This window comes from Sinohyriopsis cumingii, chromosome 2 (assembly GCF_028554795.1).
Source record: "Sinohyriopsis cumingii isolate HCF-2022 chromosome 2, ASM2855479v2, whole genome shotgun sequence".
Taxonomy (NCBI): domain Eukaryota; kingdom Metazoa; phylum Mollusca; class Bivalvia; order Unionida; family Unionidae; genus Sinohyriopsis; species Sinohyriopsis cumingii.
Genome location: NC_142962.1, coordinates 17,408,439 through 17,428,769, shown reverse-complemented (window position 1 = coordinate 17,428,769; position 20,331 = coordinate 17,408,439). Strand labels below are relative to the sequence as shown.

At 35.2% G+C, this 20,331-nt stretch overlaps 1 protein-coding gene across 1 annotated transcript in view; it reads right to left on the bottom strand.

Annotated features, from left to right (window-relative positions):
- Positions 1-18,956, bottom strand: part of LOC149804387 (eukaryotic initiation factor 4A-III) — a 30,350-nt gene extending 11,394 nt beyond the window's left edge. Inside the window, exons 1-7 of the mRNA XM_089939642.1 lie at positions 18,797-18,956; positions 8,256-8,328; positions 7,540-7,669; positions 6,061-6,193; positions 4,211-4,291; positions 2,815-2,956; positions 1,131-1,269 (exon numbers count right to left, since the gene is read on the bottom strand). Of these exons, the coding sequence (XP_089795768.1) occupies positions 1,131-1,269; positions 2,815-2,956; positions 4,211-4,291; positions 6,061-6,193; positions 7,540-7,669; positions 8,256-8,328; positions 18,797-18,929 (831 nt within the window). The 5' untranslated portion in view covers positions 18,930-18,956. The remainder of the gene's footprint in view (positions 1-1,130; positions 1,270-2,814; positions 2,957-4,210; positions 4,292-6,060; positions 6,194-7,539; positions 7,670-8,255; positions 8,329-18,796) is intronic.
- Between the last annotated feature and the right edge of the window lie 1,375 nt (positions 18,957-20,331).

Here is a 20,331-nt window from a genome sequence, read left to right as displayed (position 1 = left end):
GACTACACAAATCTCACAACCTACATATCAATGACATCTAAGGTCCAATAATCATGTGATGTCAACAATATACCATTTCGAAAGTTGTTGTACATAGAATTCAAAAATATTAATTAAAAGTCACATAATACTTGTACATAAATAAAATGTACACTTAATTCCCAACATATTTATTCTGAGAACAACAACTAGCAACTTGTCAGTATCGCAGCAAGGTGGAGAAAACCCGATTCATCAAGTTCTAAGCACATGTCGGAAATGTATTTTGTTGGTATCACATGACTACTGCATTGACATGTGCTCTCTGCTTGTTGAATATGTTTTTTTCAAGTTGCTGCAACATTTACAGAATTCTGGTTGTTGTTTTCAGGATAAACATTTTAGAAGTTAATGTTCTTTCATTTTTCTGTAAATAGTATGTGACTTTCATTTATAGGTTCGATTTTTTTTCCTGCAGCAACATTAGAAATGATTTATTGTTGATATCACGTGACTATTTGAACTCTGATGTCATTGACATGTAGGTCACGAGATTTGTGTAGTCATGTGACTCGGAGTGCAAATGGCGAGTTCCAGGTCAAATTTCATCAACGCTATTGTTCAGACTAGTCTGTCAGCGGATTATAGATATAACAAAAACTTTACTCGCAATATCTGAGAAAATAAATCATTCGTATTGATTTCATGCAGGTATATCTTGGTGAAAGTTCGTTAAAGTTTGCTAGGCCGGCTAGTAAGCGCCTACCCTACGCAGACACCAAATGGTGTTGGCGAATTCCAACTTTTCGATAGGGAACGGACTCTGATCCTACACCACAACATAGATGTCCAAATATCAAAAATGGGGTGGCAAGGGTAAGAGGAAACTCAGACTCCAAAAAATATATTTCTTTAACACTGCAATCACTGCTGACTTGATTTTTCCAAATTAAAAAAAAAAAATGCAGATGAAACAAGGTTTGGTTTGAAATTTGTTCGGTTATAGGGATTAAAACATCCTAAGTTAGACAGTAACTGTGCCAGGTAAATACTTTCCAAGATCCGAGGCGGGGTACAATTCATAATGGACCAGAGCCAGACTTTATATGTCTGCAGGCAAAATAGTCAGATTGGTGGATCACAATTCTTACCTTTCTTTTAGTGTTGCAGAAGATGACAGCCTGAGTAATGGTGAGTGTGTCATAGAGATCACAGAGTGTGTCAAACTTCCACTCCTCTCTTTCAACAGCCACAAAGAACTGTTTGATACCTTCCAATGTCAACTCATCACTGAAAAGGAGAAGAAAAAATAACAGACACAATACCCACCTCCACAAATGAAAGACCATCCCATCCTACAACAAAGTACAAGTTTTATTACCACTCTGTCCTTAGCCCCTATAGATTTCAGATGAGCTATGGGTGATTTCACAACCAGGAGATCACTTGGTGTCAATGGTGATGAAATAGATTTTTAGAAGCTGGCAGGTACGTACATGGTATTTTATTGTTTTATAGTCGTCTAAATTTATTCAGACTTTAATTCCAGCATATTTATGCCACAAAGGTTTAGCAAATCACCGATGTACAAATTACTCTAAACAATGTGTGCTTGTATACCAAACAATGAAGTATGACTGGTGTATTATGATAAAGGTGATACCTGAACTACAGATAACAAGAAATCACATCTGCAAGTGAAGTTCAAATAAAATAACTGACAAAACATCAACTGCAATATGTTTTTAAATGCAACATCTATCAACCCATATACTTACTAAGCCATTTATACCAAGTATTCCTCAGAATAAATACACCCAGCAAATATCATGCCTGTAGTAGAAGCAGTGTCAGAGAAACTTAACTGAATGAAAAACCTTAGCACTGACATGTATGCCAACAACAATGACAATACAATAACAAAAGTGATACCTATAGTTTGTCTGTAATAAACAGAATTCAGACAAATATTACCTTTGGCAGGCAAAAGTTTTTAATGTTACATTAATATGTCATCAACACAGTTCACTGCTCATAAAACCTTTATGTATCTTCACTAAATTTAATTTTGGTTACATCATCACTATAGAGCTTCTGTTATCTTGTGTGGTATTTCAAAAGTCAAATGACCATGCAGGTGGCCTAGTGGTTAAAGCACTGCCTCGGATGCAAGCGATTGCAGGTTCGAACCTTGGCCGAATCTTATCAAAGACTTGTTAAAAAATTAGTATTAACAGCTGCCTCACTAGGCACTCAGCATTTAGAGGTTAGTGTTAGGACTGGTCAGCCTGGTGTCAGGATAATGTGACTGGGTGGGGCACGATGCTACATGTCTGCAGCACGATGCCCAAGTGCTAGACATCACTATACACTGCCACACTGTAGACATCATAGCAATATGACTGAAAACTTTTTAAAGCTACATTAAAATCCAAATCACCCCCCCCCACTCTCGATGTCCAGCTACAGGAAAGTATGAAGAGCATCTGAGGATGCTATTTTCTTACATCTCTTTACTTCATTACTGCAATTATCCCTTCAACATATGCTTCTTGTTCTAATCATTAAAAAAGAAAATGCATTATGTTTGTTGAGGAACAAACAAGAAGCTTCTTGAAATTATGGGTATTCTGTATTCTACTAGTGTCATAAACTTTATATTTAATTTGCAAAATGTGAGATCCTATTACAACATAACTGCATGAACATCATATACAATACCATCAGGCTATCTTGTTGAGAAATTTGTGTCTCATTGTTACACAGCATATTATGCCCAACAGAATTTCCAAACCAGAAAAGAAAAACAATCAGCATCAGCATGACAAAATTTACCGTTTGACTAGGATTCTGATGGGATCAGTCATGAATTTGTTGGTCATTTCTAGAATTTCGTGAGGCAGTGTGGCTGAAATCAGAAGCACTTGTGTAGCAGGGGGTAGATATCTGTACACATCATAGATCTGCTCCTTGAAACCTGCAAAAGACAACCAGCAACTGACTTGAAGACAAAGTAATTCACAAATTCACCTCCAAACACTAAAAATATTACAATAACAGTCACATAAAATTACATTTTACCCCCAAATAATATCTCTTAAAAAAAGAATAGGTGTTTTGCAAGTTACCTCACAACCAACAAGAAGCCCAAGTTGGCCTAGGATTACTAATCGGATGGACCAAGGTCAAAATCTAATCCAAAGGTGTTTTGCTGTCCAATTTAGTTCAAAATGATAAGCACTCTTTCTTTCTTTAAGGACATGTTTCTATTAGAATAACACAGGTTATATAGACTAAAAGATCATCCTTAACATAAAAATTTAAAAGATAAAATCAAATGGCACGTTAGTTCATTGATTTATATGGATTTTGCTGCTACTGAGTTTTTTTGAACTCTTGCTTGTTGAAGTTACATAAAGCCCTTCGTTTGTCAAAATCTAATCCAAAGGTATTACATTGTCCAATTTAGTTGAAATGATCAAGCACTCTTCAAGGATTTATTTCTGAGTAACACTGGTTACTCAGAATGGTAGATCATTATTATTAAGATTAAAATATAAAAGATCAAAGCCCAGGTTACCTCACTAATTGGTGTACATTTTATTTGTTACAGTTTTTTTCTGAGCTCGAAGTCATATGAAGCTACAGAAACCTCCAGGTCACCTAATGAACATGTGCCAATTTACAGATTATCACTATCAGCTGAGATCTTGTTGATAAAAGCTCTATATCAATTTTCATCAAAATCTGTTCCTAAATAAAGCCCCTACTAAGTTCAAAAGATCAGCTAATTAGAGACCATATCACTATATATATTGTCATACCTGTCTTAAGCAGATTCCTGTGGAAAAAAACGTCCTCCAAAGAAAGGTGGACGCTGAACATAATTTTTACACAAAATTACTATTTGGGTCCATGAAAAAATGGATGTTTAAGACTTTTAAATTGTATATGCTGATTTGCAGATTACCAATCTCATCTGAAATCTTACAGATAAAGAGCTGCATAGCAAGTTTCATCAAAATCTGTTCATAAATAAAGTCTCTAATAGAAGTTCATCTGGCCTTTGCCAGGCGATCTAAAAATTCCTATGCAGTTCCCACTAATACAGGACCAAAGAGACAAGCATGAGGGGAAAATAGCAAAATTAAGATTTTATCAAACTGTTTTTTTTCCTTACAGACTACCATCATGGATTTAACCTACAACTGCGAAAACATAATTCACCTACCTTTGTTTAGCATCTCATCTGCTTCATCAAGTATAAGCATCTTTATGGCTCGTGTTCTCAGGTTCCTCCGCCTTATCATATCTGTACGGAGAAAGGAAAATATCCCTCAGGTACTGCTTTTTCTCTCCCCATCTCATCACACAACTATACAGCCTACCCCAGGGGCTGGATCAACACCTCCCCATCTCATGTTCCACCACATAGCCCACCCTTGGTGGTGGACCAACCAATGTGCAATCACCACTACATTCATTAGTCTCCAGCAGCCATTGTAAACATTCTCATGCAAAACATAAATTCAGACTATACTGATCTTGGCCCCTCTTCCAACAAAGATTCATTTGTAATCTTTGATTGTAAAATTCTGAATTTGCAATCATATCAGAATCTAAAATTTAAACTTGTAATTGGCACTATACAGCTAGAAATGTGCTGACATACTGTGAAACCAAAAACCAAAAGAAAAAACCCTGCTCTTTTCTATCATACTGAAGTAGAGTTAACATGTTGATAATAAAAAAAATGGTTCTGTAAAAACTGTTTTTTGTAAATCTGCCTGAAAAGTTATTATCACTGACCATCCCTAGAAGTCAGCCATTACAGGGTGAAAGTAACAGGCATTGAGTAACTTTGCATCACCACCAGTACATTGTTTATACACCAATAATTATCTCAATAGATGAGGCATCATATGAAAAACATGATGCATGTAGTTCACTTCCCTAATTCCTGCATGCATTCATATTTACAATACACAGCTAACCTGCTCAGAGTAACATATTACAATACACAATGAATAATCATTAAGGATTATGTGCCCTTGGTCATCACATGATGCATTTTGAAAACATAAGTTTGAATGAGCACAGAAATATATATATATATATATATATATATATATATATATATATATATATAAAATTAAATAATTCTAACTGACATTAGTACCTTGATTACAAACAGGTATAAACAGTTAACTGCCACTAGCATACACAATTCAAATTTTTGTTTTTAAAACTTCACCAAAAAACTGACATCTTGATTTGAACGGACTCCCTAAACATGTAGGTGTAAAGCTCACCCTACTCATCTATAACATTGGTGATTATTACAGTCTGAATAGATGAACACCATGGTGTGAAGACATGAGCTCGCATTATGAAGTAAATTTATAGCAGTTGTTTATAAAAGGTTTTGAAATGTTTTAGACTTTGTCATCTTCTATTGAATTTTTAGAAAATAAAATAAATTGCTTGTTTAAAGGGCAGCTGATTAAATAGTTTTGCCTATTGGTAATCACAATACTATAATTTAGTATTATTATCGATTAAAATGTATAGTTTTTTGCTGTGCTTTTGGAAGTCATACGGCCAAATTATGTGATGTAAATGATCAAGGACACATAAAACTTAATATGTCAAGCTTACCATTAAATAAACATACTTATTTCTACTTCAAACAAACCTTCTGAGTAGGGAAGGTTGTATATAGGTCTAGCATGTTCAATGTAGGTTACAATCAATGACCTTTTGCTGTAAAGGTATAGTACCAATATGGATGCATACAGGAAAAAATGCACAAATACCCCAATACAACTTCTCTACAAATGATATCTCAGAGTACTTTTCAAAGTTGCTCTTACTTCCCAACCCAAATCCAATACCCACAAGGAGGTACCAACCTTCATATCCCAAAATTTCAAGTCTCTCTACTGGTATTGGACTTCAGAGATCTAACATATATATAAAATAAGATGACACAAATACCGTGATTTATGTGTGTGGTTTTTCAACCACAATATGCTTAGTAAATATACAGCTCAGATGGAGCATGCTATCCTAAGTACACACCAAAGACCCGTCCAGGGGTTCCTGACACAATGTGCTGCCCATAGTCTAGTTTCTTGATGTCCTCCCCAACATTGGTCCCTCCAATACAGGCATGACACTGGACATTCATGTAGTCCCCCAAGGCCAAGATCACCTGCAATTAAAATAAGAACAAGCTCTATTAGGCCTGAAACTGTCGAACTGGCAGACATCTCGACTCAAATAAGAACATGCCCTACTATGCCTGAAATTGTCGAACTGGCAGACATCTGGACTCAAATAAGAACAAGCCCTACTATGCCTGAAATTGTCAAAATGGCAGACATCTGGACTCAAATAAGAACAAGCCCTACTATGCCTGAAATTGTCAAAATGGCAGACACATGCACTTCAATAAGAACAAGCCATGGCATCCAATCAAAATTCAGAAAAGTTTGTGTTCAAAACCCATTTTGACCTTTAATCCCAAAATAAATAGGCCTCTAACCTACCTTAAGTACAAACCTTCTGGTCAAGGTATGTGGTCTAGAATTAAAGTCATTATGCAAACACCTTTTCCTTCTTTCAGTCACAATGACCTTGATCTCTAAACTCACAAGTGGTAGAGTTCTTCCTTGCTACAAATGCAAGCCATCTCCACAATCTGGAACTGTAGATGGCAGAAAGAAAAAAAAAAACTGGTTCCTTAAATGGGTCATTGTATAGATCAACCTTTGCCATTTTGCAACATTTTAAATAATGTGGAAGATCTGTTAGGGTAATGATCTTATATTTCTTATTTAGTACAAAATGGGCTGCATTCATCTAGATCCATTCTATCCACATGATTTCGGTCTTTAGGGTTCCAGATGGTTGTTGCATATTTTTAACTTCAGTCTTACTTTGTCGAAGTAGCCTCTCTTTTTTTACTTTGGGTGGATAATTATTTAAAATAAATTAATGAGATCCCAATACACATGAAGCTTTACTAGTGAAGTCATTAAATTGTAGGTTGAACTTTAAAGTTCTCACTCAATTCTACTCCAAAGTATGAATGGTGCTGTGCGACATGAGAACTTGGTCTTTAATGAAACTGAGATTTTTCACAAAAACAGGAGCATTTTTAACACATCAATTTTTTTATAAATTCAGTTTGAAAAAAAGGAAAGCAAAAACATATTTTTACTTGGAAAGAATGAAAAGAATAAACTAGATTCATTCTTTTCATTCTTTCCAAGTAAAAATATGTTCTTGCTTTCCTTTTTTTTAAACCGTGAATTTTAAAAAAAAATTGATGTGTCAAAAATGCTCCTGTTTTTGTGAAAAATGTCAGTTTCATTAAAGACCAAGTTCTCATGTCGCACAGCACCATTCATACTTTGGAGTAGAATTGAGTGAGAACTTTAAAGTTCAACCTACAATTTGTAGATTTGTCCTTCAGTTTTAAGCTTTAAAATGTGCACATTTCTCAACTTAATAAGAAAACTCAGACAAAAGAAAAAAATATAGCATTGCTATTACCTTCTGAATCTGTACAGCCAGTTCTCGTGTTGGGGAAAGAATAAGGGCCTGTGTTTCTCTGACTTGTGTGTCCAAACACTGCAGGATTGAAATGGAAAATGTGGCCGTCTTACCAGTACCTGACTGGGCTCTGAAGTGAAAATGAATTTATAGCATTATCTTAATTGCTGAACAAAAGCACAGATGCTATTTGAACAGAACTGATAATGGTTGTTACAGTGAGAATAGTCTTTCTTTTGAGAATTTCTTAAAATGTGTTCCTACTCAAATTATCAAATCTCTCCATACCTTATTCAAATGCCATAGGAAATGAGGATTTATATATTCAGCAATTATCAGCCTACTACAGGGTTTATGCTGACCAAATATTTCAGACAAGGTACTTTTACCATTGCCATAACAGTGTGAAGTGATGGCAAAATAGAAATACTGCATGTTTCAAAATAAGTTCACCAATAACTGGTGAATTACTGAGACAGTGGTAAAACATGTAAAAATTATTTATCATCTTATTAAATTATTAATAATTTAATAATGTTCACAAATCCTAAAAATTTATAATTTTTATCAACAGCATCAAACTAACTTTAAAAACAGGCACTTCTGAATATAGGAGACCCATTTGGATACATGCATGCAATCTCTTCCCACTACAATTTCAGGTGTTTAAAACTGAAGGACAAAGATTCTTGATTATATAATTTAGCACAACTTACTGAGCAATCACATCTCTGCCTTTGACAATGGGCTTAATTGCTCTCTGCTGAATGGCTGAGGGTTTTTCAAAACCTGCAAAGAAGTATTAAGAATAATAATTAAGAAAACACTGAGAATAATTTTTCTCCATTATCCATATTCTTAATAACATACAATAATTATAAAACCTATACATGCAATAATTATTGACCAATAAAAATTTGGACACTGAACATTACACATACAAGCTACCAAAATTTTAATGTACAGACAGGTACGTTATATGAAAATTGAACACCTATTGATACCTCATAAAGTACAAAAACATGTGCTCTCAAAGCCGTGGAAGCTGGGTCAAATATGCACAAACTTTTGAGGAATCTCATTCTGAAGTGCATATGTTTGAAGTGGCAATACCTCTTGCCACACTTCACTTTGAACCTTGTATGTACACTATAGTACATTATCATCAAAGTTTGTATTAGCATCACAGAGACAGCAGGTTTTGAGTTAAATTCAAATAAGCTTATACCTGAAACTGTCAATATATAACATAATGGGCTAAACTTGATGACTTCAAATTAGCCACTCATCACATGCCTAATGAGTAATCTAAATGACCAAGTGCAGTTATGTGTAGACCATATATGAATTGCACACTCTCATCAATTGAGCATTCTGTTAAATTTAAGGGTTTTGAAACCAGTCCATCTATAACCAGACCCTATACTGCAGACTGGCCTCGTATTTTGCTCCAAATAAAGCTATTCTAATGCACATTAATCTATCTATGCTGTACCACCACCCCAAAAGCAGACAAAGATTTGGTTCCAGCAGCATTCAATTTAAAAAGATTCACTGACAACATATCATATCCTACCAGCTGATTGGGGCATGTTAGTTATTGATGTGTAATAGCTGAAACAGACAGAGAACATCAAGTGCCTATGTTGATTTTTTCCATCATTGTGGTCCATTTTTCTTGCCAGCTAAATGATGCAAATTATCTCTATCATGTGTGACAACTTGGAAAAAAGTGAAACCCATCCAATATCTGCTTTGCTCAGCTTTCTTTATTTTCCAAAACAAGTTTCCTCATGGCTCCTGTCCACTAACTGGCATATTGTTGAGCTAGGTTGGCACAAACATTTTCCAAGTTGTTGTTTAATTCTGACATGAAAAAAAAATAACAGATGATTGTTTATCTAGTGTAAACTATCAATCAACTTCATTTATTGCACACTATTAACATATACTTTCTTTCATAACTCAATCTATTTCTTCAATTTTGCTTTCAAAGAAAGTAACATTTTAATTTATAAGTTATGCATTTCCTTGTGTTGATTTATTAAAAAATTAGTACCTTGCTTCTAAGTTTCAAAAATAAGATTTAGATTTTACTATGCCACTAACTTAATGCAAATATCTGCAGGCATCAGTCCATATCCTGATAAATTTATCAACTTCTAAATGTTATTTCTATTTAAATATATTGCCATCAGTAAAAATTAGTTAACATGGCGGTTAAGTACATTTATTTACTTTCAGAATTTTGCGTTGTATCCTTTTCACTGAACGACCATTTGAAATAAGTCTGGACAGACTTGCAACTGTTATTCTTGGAAAATCAAAATATTTTTTTTTACATACATTCCATTTCTTGAAACTTTCTTTTATGTGCTACACTGCTTGCCATCCATTAATCAGTACATACACATGTACCATGTATGATATCTTACAAACATTGGATAACTGCGGATATATATAGTCTGTCTCATTGTAGACCTGCAACATATTCTACCATTTTAACGATTTTGATAATAACTATAACGAAACTTTTTGGTCTATGTGGTCATTCAAAACTGCTGATATTAAAGGCATTCAGCCTTGTGTATATTTTTTTGTAGGTCGGTTATCTAGTTTCTAATACCATTTGTTGTCCAAGACAACTCTTCTTGTAAAAATTGTGCATCATATATATATAAGCACTTGTAACTATAGAAGGCCTCATAAAAGATTAATCACTTGACCAAATAAGCTTTTCCAAACGAAGTTTTCAATTATTATTATTATTATTATTATTCACATTTTCAATACAGACTTTAATCCCTTCTGGAATTTTGATTCTGGGTAAGACTGCAACATTTACACATATGCACATCTTAATTCATTTTACTGACAGCTTATTCTCAGTTGGATGACACTGGATCATGTGCACTGACCCAACCCTTGGGACCTTAGAACACATTTTTTGAGCATCAAAGAACTCCCATCACTGTCTGGGAATATGGAAGTCTGAAAGATAATTCATTATTAATTTGCTCAACATTCTTTTTCATGCAGGAAGTATAAGAACACTAAAGACCAAACGTAACATAATGTGCACACCATTCTTGTTTTTCACAGCCGACACTAGCACTTTTTCACCCATGGTAAACAGAATTCACATTAGATATATATAATATTTAAAATAATAGCATGCCTTCCTATTTCGAAACCAGTGCAACTAGAAATACTTATTATTTTGTTTGTCATAACTTTCAGATCATCATTAAAAAAAGCAAAGGTCATTCCGTACCCAATGCTGTGGTCGTTTCATGCCCAAAACTAGTCATTTATTGCATACATATAAGTACAAATATAACCACCAAGATTATATAAAAATATATTTTGGACGTATTTCAAACTGTTACATATTGGATTTCAGGCATTGCCTTGGTGACAAATGTATGCCCTGAGGTGCATTATATATATTTTATTGCTGCCAGAATCCAAGCATGCGTAAGAATATTCAGTTATTTAAAACATTAAATATATTGCTTTAAAATAAGTAAGTAAATATATATTAAATGCAGTGCAGGGCTGAGCAAATCCCATAGCCCGACGTCCCAGACTAGCCATTCTTGAAGTCGGGCAAGTAAAATTTTCCAAGTCGCTAGTCCGGGACAAGTGCTTCTTAAAAAAGTCGGGCTAGTCCTTATTTTCGTGCTTTAATCGCTATATCTGCCTTTATTTGGCCAATCATGCCCTCCGGGCATACTGAATACTTGATTCTACCCCTCTTCGTGTATACATGTACATCCTGTTACTGGTTGACTGCATATTGCATAAGCGACCAAATTATCGTCAAATCAAAACACGTCAAATAAAAGAAACCAGTATGATCAATTAGCAGTGTTGTAAGCAATTCTGTCGCAACGAGTTTACTCAATCTAGATCATATCCAGCGGCTCACTATGATTTTAATCAGCGAGTCAGTGTAATTAAATTAATGAAAGGTACTTTACCGACATCAGTGTTGGTTTCCTTTATGAACTGATTAAATGGCAGTAATGATTCTTTAATTTATAATTGATTTTACAGAAGACTAACTTCCACGTGCGATATTGTGTTTGAAGCGAAACAATTATGCTAATTAATGAGCTGTTTCAGTTTGTATTTAAAAGAGAAATTTGATCTTATGATCACTTCAGAAGTAGTTGTCAAGCATGCTGATAGTTACTCTGCAGATAAAATGAGTTTGCTCAAAAAATATCGCAAGGAAGGTAATAACGGCGATTCGGAGAAGGTAAATTTGTTTGAAAATGGAGGGATAAAACGTAAGACGGATGCTGAGTGTGCTTGTTATCCCTGTCTTGAATATATGACTCTGAAGGTGGCAGACATATACATGGACATATTTTCAAATCCATGAGCTAAAACATATATACATGAACCTGAAGAAGCCAATGTATAACACCCAATGTTTTTAAAAATTAAATTCTTTAAAGAAATAATTATGTTGTATATTATTTTTTTTTTCTTTCTATGGATGAAGTACAAACATCTCATCAAATCTCGGCAAGTGATTACCATTTTGGGACCAGTGAAAAGTAAGGTGGGACTAGTTAAGAGAAAGGTGGGACTAGTGATCAAAAAAAAAATTTGCTCAGCCCTGCAGTGTCAAGTTAAATTTACCCCACCCTCTCTGCAAGAGTATGTGCATTATATTTAGGAGGAAAACAAAATAAAACAGATTATGCTAAGCAATGAAAATAAATTTTCACTTTCAAATAAGAATTTCAGTTATGTCACTGAATTGTTGTCATTGGAGAAATTGTCCAAAACTTGTGCACAAGTATGTTTTTGCGGCTGGCAGTCTACAGAAAAACGGAATAGCAGTCCAGATACATGTAGTATACTGCGTTCTAGAGTTTGAGGACCAGCCAACAAAAGTTGAAATTAACACCAGTATTGGTCATTGAAGACAACAGACTTAATTAAGCAACACTGTTTTAAATCTTCTTTCAGCGCATTATTAAAAGATTACCAAATTTCTAGTTGCTCTGAGTGGCTAAACATTTGTAATTGTTTTAGCAGGTTTAGTCATTACTGGATAAAACCTAGTCCTACATGTAAGACCTTGACGCAGATATTTATGCTGTGTGCGCCACTGTCTTACTGCCTAACTAACAGTGCTGTGTAGTGTATTTTGATGTAGACTAACATTGTAACGAAAGTCAATTTTCAGTAATATCACATACAACTTGCAACTAAAATAACGGTGCTTTTCTACAAAGTAAAGCCATAATGTCTAGTCAGATTTTACTTACTCTGATGTCTTTTCTCTAATAAATTCAAATTCGCACAAAAGAAATGGATTTGTTTTCAAGTTTCGTTGGCCTACATTTCAGAAAGCTGGGAACGCCTAAATTGGGTCAAGCTAAAATAGTATTCTTTAACGCAACAAATAAAAATATATTATGCGGCCTGAGATTTCATAAACGCTTAATTATGTGCATTTGTACACCAAATTTTTATCTGGGACACATACAATCACTGAGGCGGAAGCCCTCCGTATGCATGTAATAGGTGTGCGGCAAAATTCAAAGATTTGTCAGTCCTGCTTCAGCCACCTGCTTTGTGTGAAAATGTGTTGATCAATTAGCAGTGCTGATATTTACAACGACAGAATTCAGTGACTGAAAGACCCTTTGATGTACATACATGTTGCCATTTTATAAGAGTACATAAAAAAGAACATGATGCAATAGCTGGGCGGCATGTTCAAAGGCTCTGACTGGCTGCCGGGTGGAAAAATATACTGATATTTACAGTGATTGAATTCAGAGGCAGAAAGACCCAGAGATGTACATGTGATCATTTATAAAAGTACATCAAACAACTTTAGCTTTCGTTACTGTGTTCATTTCCGAATGTATCGGAATAAGCAGTGCAAGTGACCTCAGAATCAAGACATGTTGAGACTTAGACAACATGCCATTCGTAAGTGGGTGACAAGTTGCCTAAAAGTGTGAACGTCGCCTTCTTCTGTTAGGAAAGTGAAAACGACTTTGCTCTGTGATTATTTAATAGGTACAATGACTGACCATACCGTATTTATTTCTAAATGCCTCTCGCCTTAGCCCGTCAGATTTAGTGTTGTAGCGAAATGTATTCATCAAAGCATCAGTAGCTAGGCCTAGTTTTTATATCAATTACGTTGACAAACAAACTCTTGCCCATTCACAAGCATTATGTTTTGATAGCTGATTGACCATTAACCCTTTTCCAAGTAAGGTAGCAACTATCAATTTCCTGCATGCTATCATTTGATGATAAAACATACAAACTTGTGTTTTAAGATCAGAATCAGTGATCTGGATATATATTAACTGCCTCTCATACACTATTTCATCATAAAATTAGTTTTAAACTGTAAGTGAACCAATAGGCCTAACGGGAAATAATGGCGGACTTCGCTAAGTCTGGGATGTACCAGTTTATTAGATTGTTTTCTTAAATCATCAGGTAAATATATTCAGAAAAAATGTAAAAATCATTGAAACCAAAGCCTACGTATTATTTTATTAAAGATTTAACTTTAAAATGCAAATTATATAGGTCAGAAACATATGGGACAATGCTATGTTGTGGAAATCGCGAGATATAAACTGTTTTCTGACTTGACATGTATTTGCGAAAACACGGGGGGGGGGGGGGGAAAGCAAATCAGATGCTATTTATTTGCCTAAAATTACCACAAGTACATATACAAATAAATAAACCATAAATTTATGAAACTTTAAATGGACTGTTGTAATGAAGCTATATTATAGTGAGTAATTACATTACGAAAATCTCCTAGTTTTAAAATCCTAGTGAGACCTCTGTATGCCTATTGGAACTGTAAGCAATGTTTCATTTTGTTCAAGAAACATATCCCCCACATGAACCTATTTCAGCATGCCTCAACTACCATCACATTTCAACAAATTCAAATGTATATCAATGGAACATGAAAATGTGTCCATTTGCTACTGTCAGATTTTGATTCCACCAGGATACAAATAGCACAGTAAATATATTAATTACATATCAATTTGTAGAAGAGTGTTGATATAAGTTGCCAAGTGTGTGAGAAATTCCTGTAACTCTGATTACTCGTTCCGATGTCAACCAACATTGGAACACGCTATACAAGCAGGTTATTTGGGTAGTAAGACATAACACTAAAACAAAAATAACATGCGCTATGTCTTACATTGTAGGACTAAATAAAATCAAGAAAAATGGCAATGTTTGTCAATTTGAAAGGTTGCAAAAGAAGGGACTTAAAGTTTTTTAAACCTTGTCAATGTTTCCTTTTTACTTGCAATGTGAATGTTTTTTTTCTTTCAAATATACAAATGCTATTATTCGGTGTCTATTAGACAAAAGATAGGTTTGTAATTAGACAGGGAGCAGAAAATGTGACAATACAGTATATTTGATAGTGTACAATAATGGGTATGATATTGACCATCACCTTGAGTACAAAACGACATGGGTACAGATTGACCATAAGCCTAAAAAAAGGTATATGGCACGAATTGCAACGGAAATAAGGACACAAATGTTACTGCAGTTACTGATAATGTAGTATTAAAAAAAATATAAGAATCATTGCACAAAATTTTTAAATTTAGTAGGAAAAGTGGGGCATTTAAGTTTGCATCACATAAATGCATCAGAGAAGAAACACAGGCTTCAAATAATCAATAAAGTATCCAAATTTAACTATCTCACACCAAATTTGCGAAAATTATTCAAAATTTTAAATTTCAATAAGTCATTCCTATGTTTTTCTGCATATAACGCCCTCCTAGTAGAAAAAACAAGCTGACTGAATCTCTTTTTGGAGCAGTTTCCGAATCTCCTGGAGTATGGAAATTCGAAAGGTGGCAACCTGATTATTCTTGGAGATTTAAACTTTCACTTTGACTGTCCCAGAAACCTAAACACATAAAAAATCATAGATTCCTATAAATGTATTCAACCGCAAACAGTCAGTTAACCAACCCATCCATAAACATGGTCACATTTTAGACTGGATTCTTCATGGACCTGATAACATTCTACAGTCCTCCCTGGTATTCCATGACCTTGCATCAGATCACCTCTGCATTATATGCCATCTTGACGTATCAGTCCCTAAACCTCCACCTTTATCTGCTACTAAGAGAAACCTCCGTATGATAAATAGAACCAAACTAATGCATGACATCCAAGCAAACCTAACAACTTGCTTACCTCCTACAGCAGAACAACTTGATAACTGCCTGCATTCATTGCTCAAAAAACATGTCCCAGCTACCAAGTGCAGAGTATCGATTCAAAAGTGTTTTCCATGGTATAGCAGTGTTAGGAACCAGCTTCACACTGCTAAAAGAGACCACCGTAAAGCTGACACGCTGTGGCTTTCCACCAGACTCACTATTCATAAGCAATCTATGAAGCTGCTAAGAAGAATGTCACAAATATAGTCCATGCAGCGAAATCAGCCCACTACACCACTAAGATCATGGAAAGTTCCAGCTGCAAAGAGCTCTTCGAGATTACTAAAAAGCTAATGTCAAGGAACAAATCTACACCACTTCCAACTACCTTCTCTCCAGTCGACCTTCCGGACATGTTTGCAAATTTCGTCTGTGACAAAGTACAAACTATTATAGATAAGCTTGATACCATAATTTCAATTGACTCATCATCACCGTACAGTTGGGATACAAAATTTGAGCGGCAACCATTAGCAGCATTTGAACCTGTCTCTATGGATTTCGTACGTATAATCCTGATGAAGAGTGCACCAAAGTTATGTGAACTTGATCCAATTCCAACATCACTGCTGCTTGAGTGCTAAGATCCAGTATTGCCTTCACTAACTGATTGTTATTAATACCTCTCTCTCATCTAGGGAATTTCCATCATTTTTCAAAACTGCCATTGTAAAGCCCCTGCTGAAGAAACCAACACTAGACCATAACAATTAAAGAACTACCGCCCAGTTTCAAATCTCCCATTCATATCAAAAATCTTAGAAAAGGTTGTTCTATCCCAGCTTGTATCTCATCTCAATTCAAACAGTCTTTTTAGCAATGTACAATCTGCATATCGCCCTTGCCCTAGTACTGAAACTACTCTTCTAAAAGTAGTTAATGATATTCTCTCTGCATTGGATAGCAGAAAGATTACAGTCCTCACCCTCCTTTGATTTGTCTGCAGCATTTGTCACAAGAGACCATGATATATTACTTCACCGTCTCTAGCATGTATCTGGCATTCATGATACAGCCTTACTGTGGTTCAAGTCCTACTTGGTCAACAGGACATAAATTATGTCTGCAAATGGAATACACTCCAGCCCAGTTGATCTATGTTGTGGTTTTCCACAGGGATCTGATTTTGGACCTGTTTTCTTCATTCTATACACTCAGCTGCTCTCAGTATCATAGATCATCATCCAGTGTCTCATCACTGTATGCTGATGACACCCAAATATACAAATCTAGCCACCCAACTGAAGTTGATGCTACCATCCAAAGTGTAGAGAGGTGCATTTCTGATGTGAAATCATGGGTGACATGTAACAAGCTGCATATGAATGAAGATAAAACTGAGGCCATTCTCATCCCAACACAAAGACTTTGTCATTCACATCCTTTACCTCAAACAATAAATATCAGCAACACCAACATTCAATTCACACAATCAGTACAAAACCTAGGTGTTACTCTGGACAGTACTCTCACATTGCACCAATATGTTATGAACATATGCAAGGCTGCATATCCTGAGCTGAGATGCATCAGCTCGACTTGCAAATATCTTTCAGTTGATGCCACTAAAACATTTGTGTGTTCATTAGTACTTTCAAGACTGGACTATTGTAACTTAATTCTGTCTGGTTCATCTCAAAATCTGCTTCACAAACTTCAAAACACAGCTGCTCAGATCATACTTAGAGTACCACGATCAGAGCACACCTCCCCGCTGCTCTGTACCCTACACTGGCTATCCATTCGATCCAGAATCAAACACAAAATTTGTTCTCTATGCTACGTTTCACTGTTGGACTCTAGTCCAACATACATATCTGACCTCACCCATGTGTACACACCAGCAAGATACTTACACTCCTCTTCTGACAATCATATACTCATTGTTCCCACTATGAAAACAAAGTCATATGGACAGCGTTCTTTTGCATACCAGGGCCCAGCAACATGGAATGAATTGCCCACTGAACTTAGACACAAAGACCCAGTGATCCCATTCAAGCGTGCTCGCAAAACTCACTTATTTCGACTGCAAGAACAAACTTAAAGACCTAATGTTTTCTACCTTAAATATTCTCAGCATGTTTTTTTATGTTTTCTAATTTCATGGTCTTTGTTTTTGTAATCATATCATTATATGTTTTTATCTTAAAGGTGTTGTCTAATGTTGTAAAGTGCTTAGAGCTTCTAAAGATTAGGCGCTATACAAAGTCCTCATTATTATTATCTATACTGTATTGTGTCTATGAAGCAATACAAGGCATGCCAAATAATGTCTGTGTTATGATCAATCAGTGAAATAAATGTTAATGAAATGAAACTAAATAAATGTAATTCAATATAGTTCTTTGTCCAATGAAGCGTAATATAAGCTGGTAACAGTCCTCACTTACCTTCCATACTTATCAGTTATCTTCTAAATTTTGTATAGTTTAACCATTCCCCTTAATTTTTGTACTTTATAATGAACAACCTGTCACTTCACAGCAATGGCAAACAATAACTTAGATAACTACACACGAGATATGATGAAAATCGTTTCTATTACATGGTAAATGTTTCAGTTTGTTCATAACTTGTTTTTCTGGCAAACTTATTTGTTGTAACGTTTAAAAATTGTGTGTGTGTGTGTGTATATATATATATATATATATGAAAATACTGCTGTATGCTACGCGAAAATAGAGGCAAATAATAAAACTCGACGCACGCGCCAGAATACAAGTGTAAATTCTTACAGGTATGTTCCTATCTTTACTACGGTACCCATGAAAATCCAACGTATAATTATGGACTAATTAATCCATCTAAGAACTAATGTTATTACCGTGTGTAATACTGAACGAAAACGATTATGAGAAATGTTATGTCTATGATGAAATACATTTGGTTCCTGTCAACGTTTTCTACGTTGTAACTTTCGTGGCCATGTTCACAAGCATCACAAAAAGCTTTAAATTTCATTTAATGATGAGGTATCTTACCATATGCATATATTCCTCGCAAAAGCTCTTCTCGTATACCCATGGAATCGAAGGTAGGTGTAACCTCAACATCTTCACTTGTTTCAAATTCAATGTTCTTCAGGTCCTCGGACATCACGCGTCTAGACGCCATTCTATGGTATGATCGTTGTATAGGAGACGCTTGTTCTAAGTAGTCTGAGTCCCTGCTTCGTGTGCCCGATTGCGCAAGTCCAGGTGGGTGGAGCTTAAGGTCTCCAGGTGGGTGGAGCTTAACGTGTGTATTGAGAAACAAACAAAAACTAGCTGTGATTGGTGTATTATATAAGAGTTGTAGATTCTGGTTTTTTTTTAAAAGTTGAGCTTTTGACAACAAGTGAGATTATGTTAATTCATATCCAGACCATATTTGGTCGGATGAACAACCTCTTAGACCTGTATGAACTAAGGTATTATTTCAAGCCACGGTTTGATGTCTGAACATTACCGCATGCTAGAGTTAATCTCTTACGCAAGGTTACCGTGACCAGAGAGATGACCCGACATCAGTAGTTAAGTGGGGTACATTAGCGACAATGGGAATTAGCATTACAGAGACCCCTGGGTCAGATTAGCGACAAGGGAAATTTAACATGGTGAAAAATCGTGGGTCAGATTAGCGACAAGGGAAATTAACATGGAGAAAAATCGTGGGTCACTCTAGCGACAAAGGGAATTTAACATGGAACTATAGTGTGGGTCTGTCTAGCGACAAGGGGAAATTAACATGGGGAATAGAGTTTGGGCTTTTGGGATTTTTTAAAAAATTTTTTAAATTTAAATTTAAATTTAAATTTAAATTTTAAAAAAGGGTAGGCAATGGAAAGGCTATCTCTTTTCGAGAAATATGGCTGGCCCTGAAAAGGGCCTTTGGGTTTTCTTCTTCTTCTGCTTCTAATTTCTTCTTTTTCTCCACCAAGTTCTTATTTTATCTCCAACACTCTTTCTCTTCTTCTCTTTCTTTTTCTCCTGCTCTTCTTTCTTCTTCTTCTCTTCCTCCTCTTCTTTCTTCCTCTTCTCATTTTCTTCTTCTTTTTCAATCTTTTCGTTCCATTTGCTTATTCTTATTCTTTCCTCTTCATCCTCCTTCTCCTCCTTTATCTCTTTCATGACACCACTAATCTTGTCCTTTACCTTTTTTAAGTTATTAATTTCCATCTTTACACGATGGGGACTATAGGAATAATGGTCTTCAACCAGTCTTATTAACATCTGCTCCATCATTCCTAAGTTGTCTAAAACGTCTTGTAATGTTTGTATTTTGTCCATTTGGTTAGAAGCCATCTTCTTTTTTTATTCTTTGCAGAATGGTTTGAACGACGAATACTGTGGGTTCTTATACTTAAAGCGCGTACGTGAAGGAAAACATCCCCCTAAAACGTAAAATTGATCTTACCTAGATCATGACCAAACAACGCGCGAACGTGAAGGAAAACATCCCCCTACTTTTTCATTTCATATAATAAAACCCAAACTATACTTTCTCATTTCATATAATAAAAACCCAAACTATACTC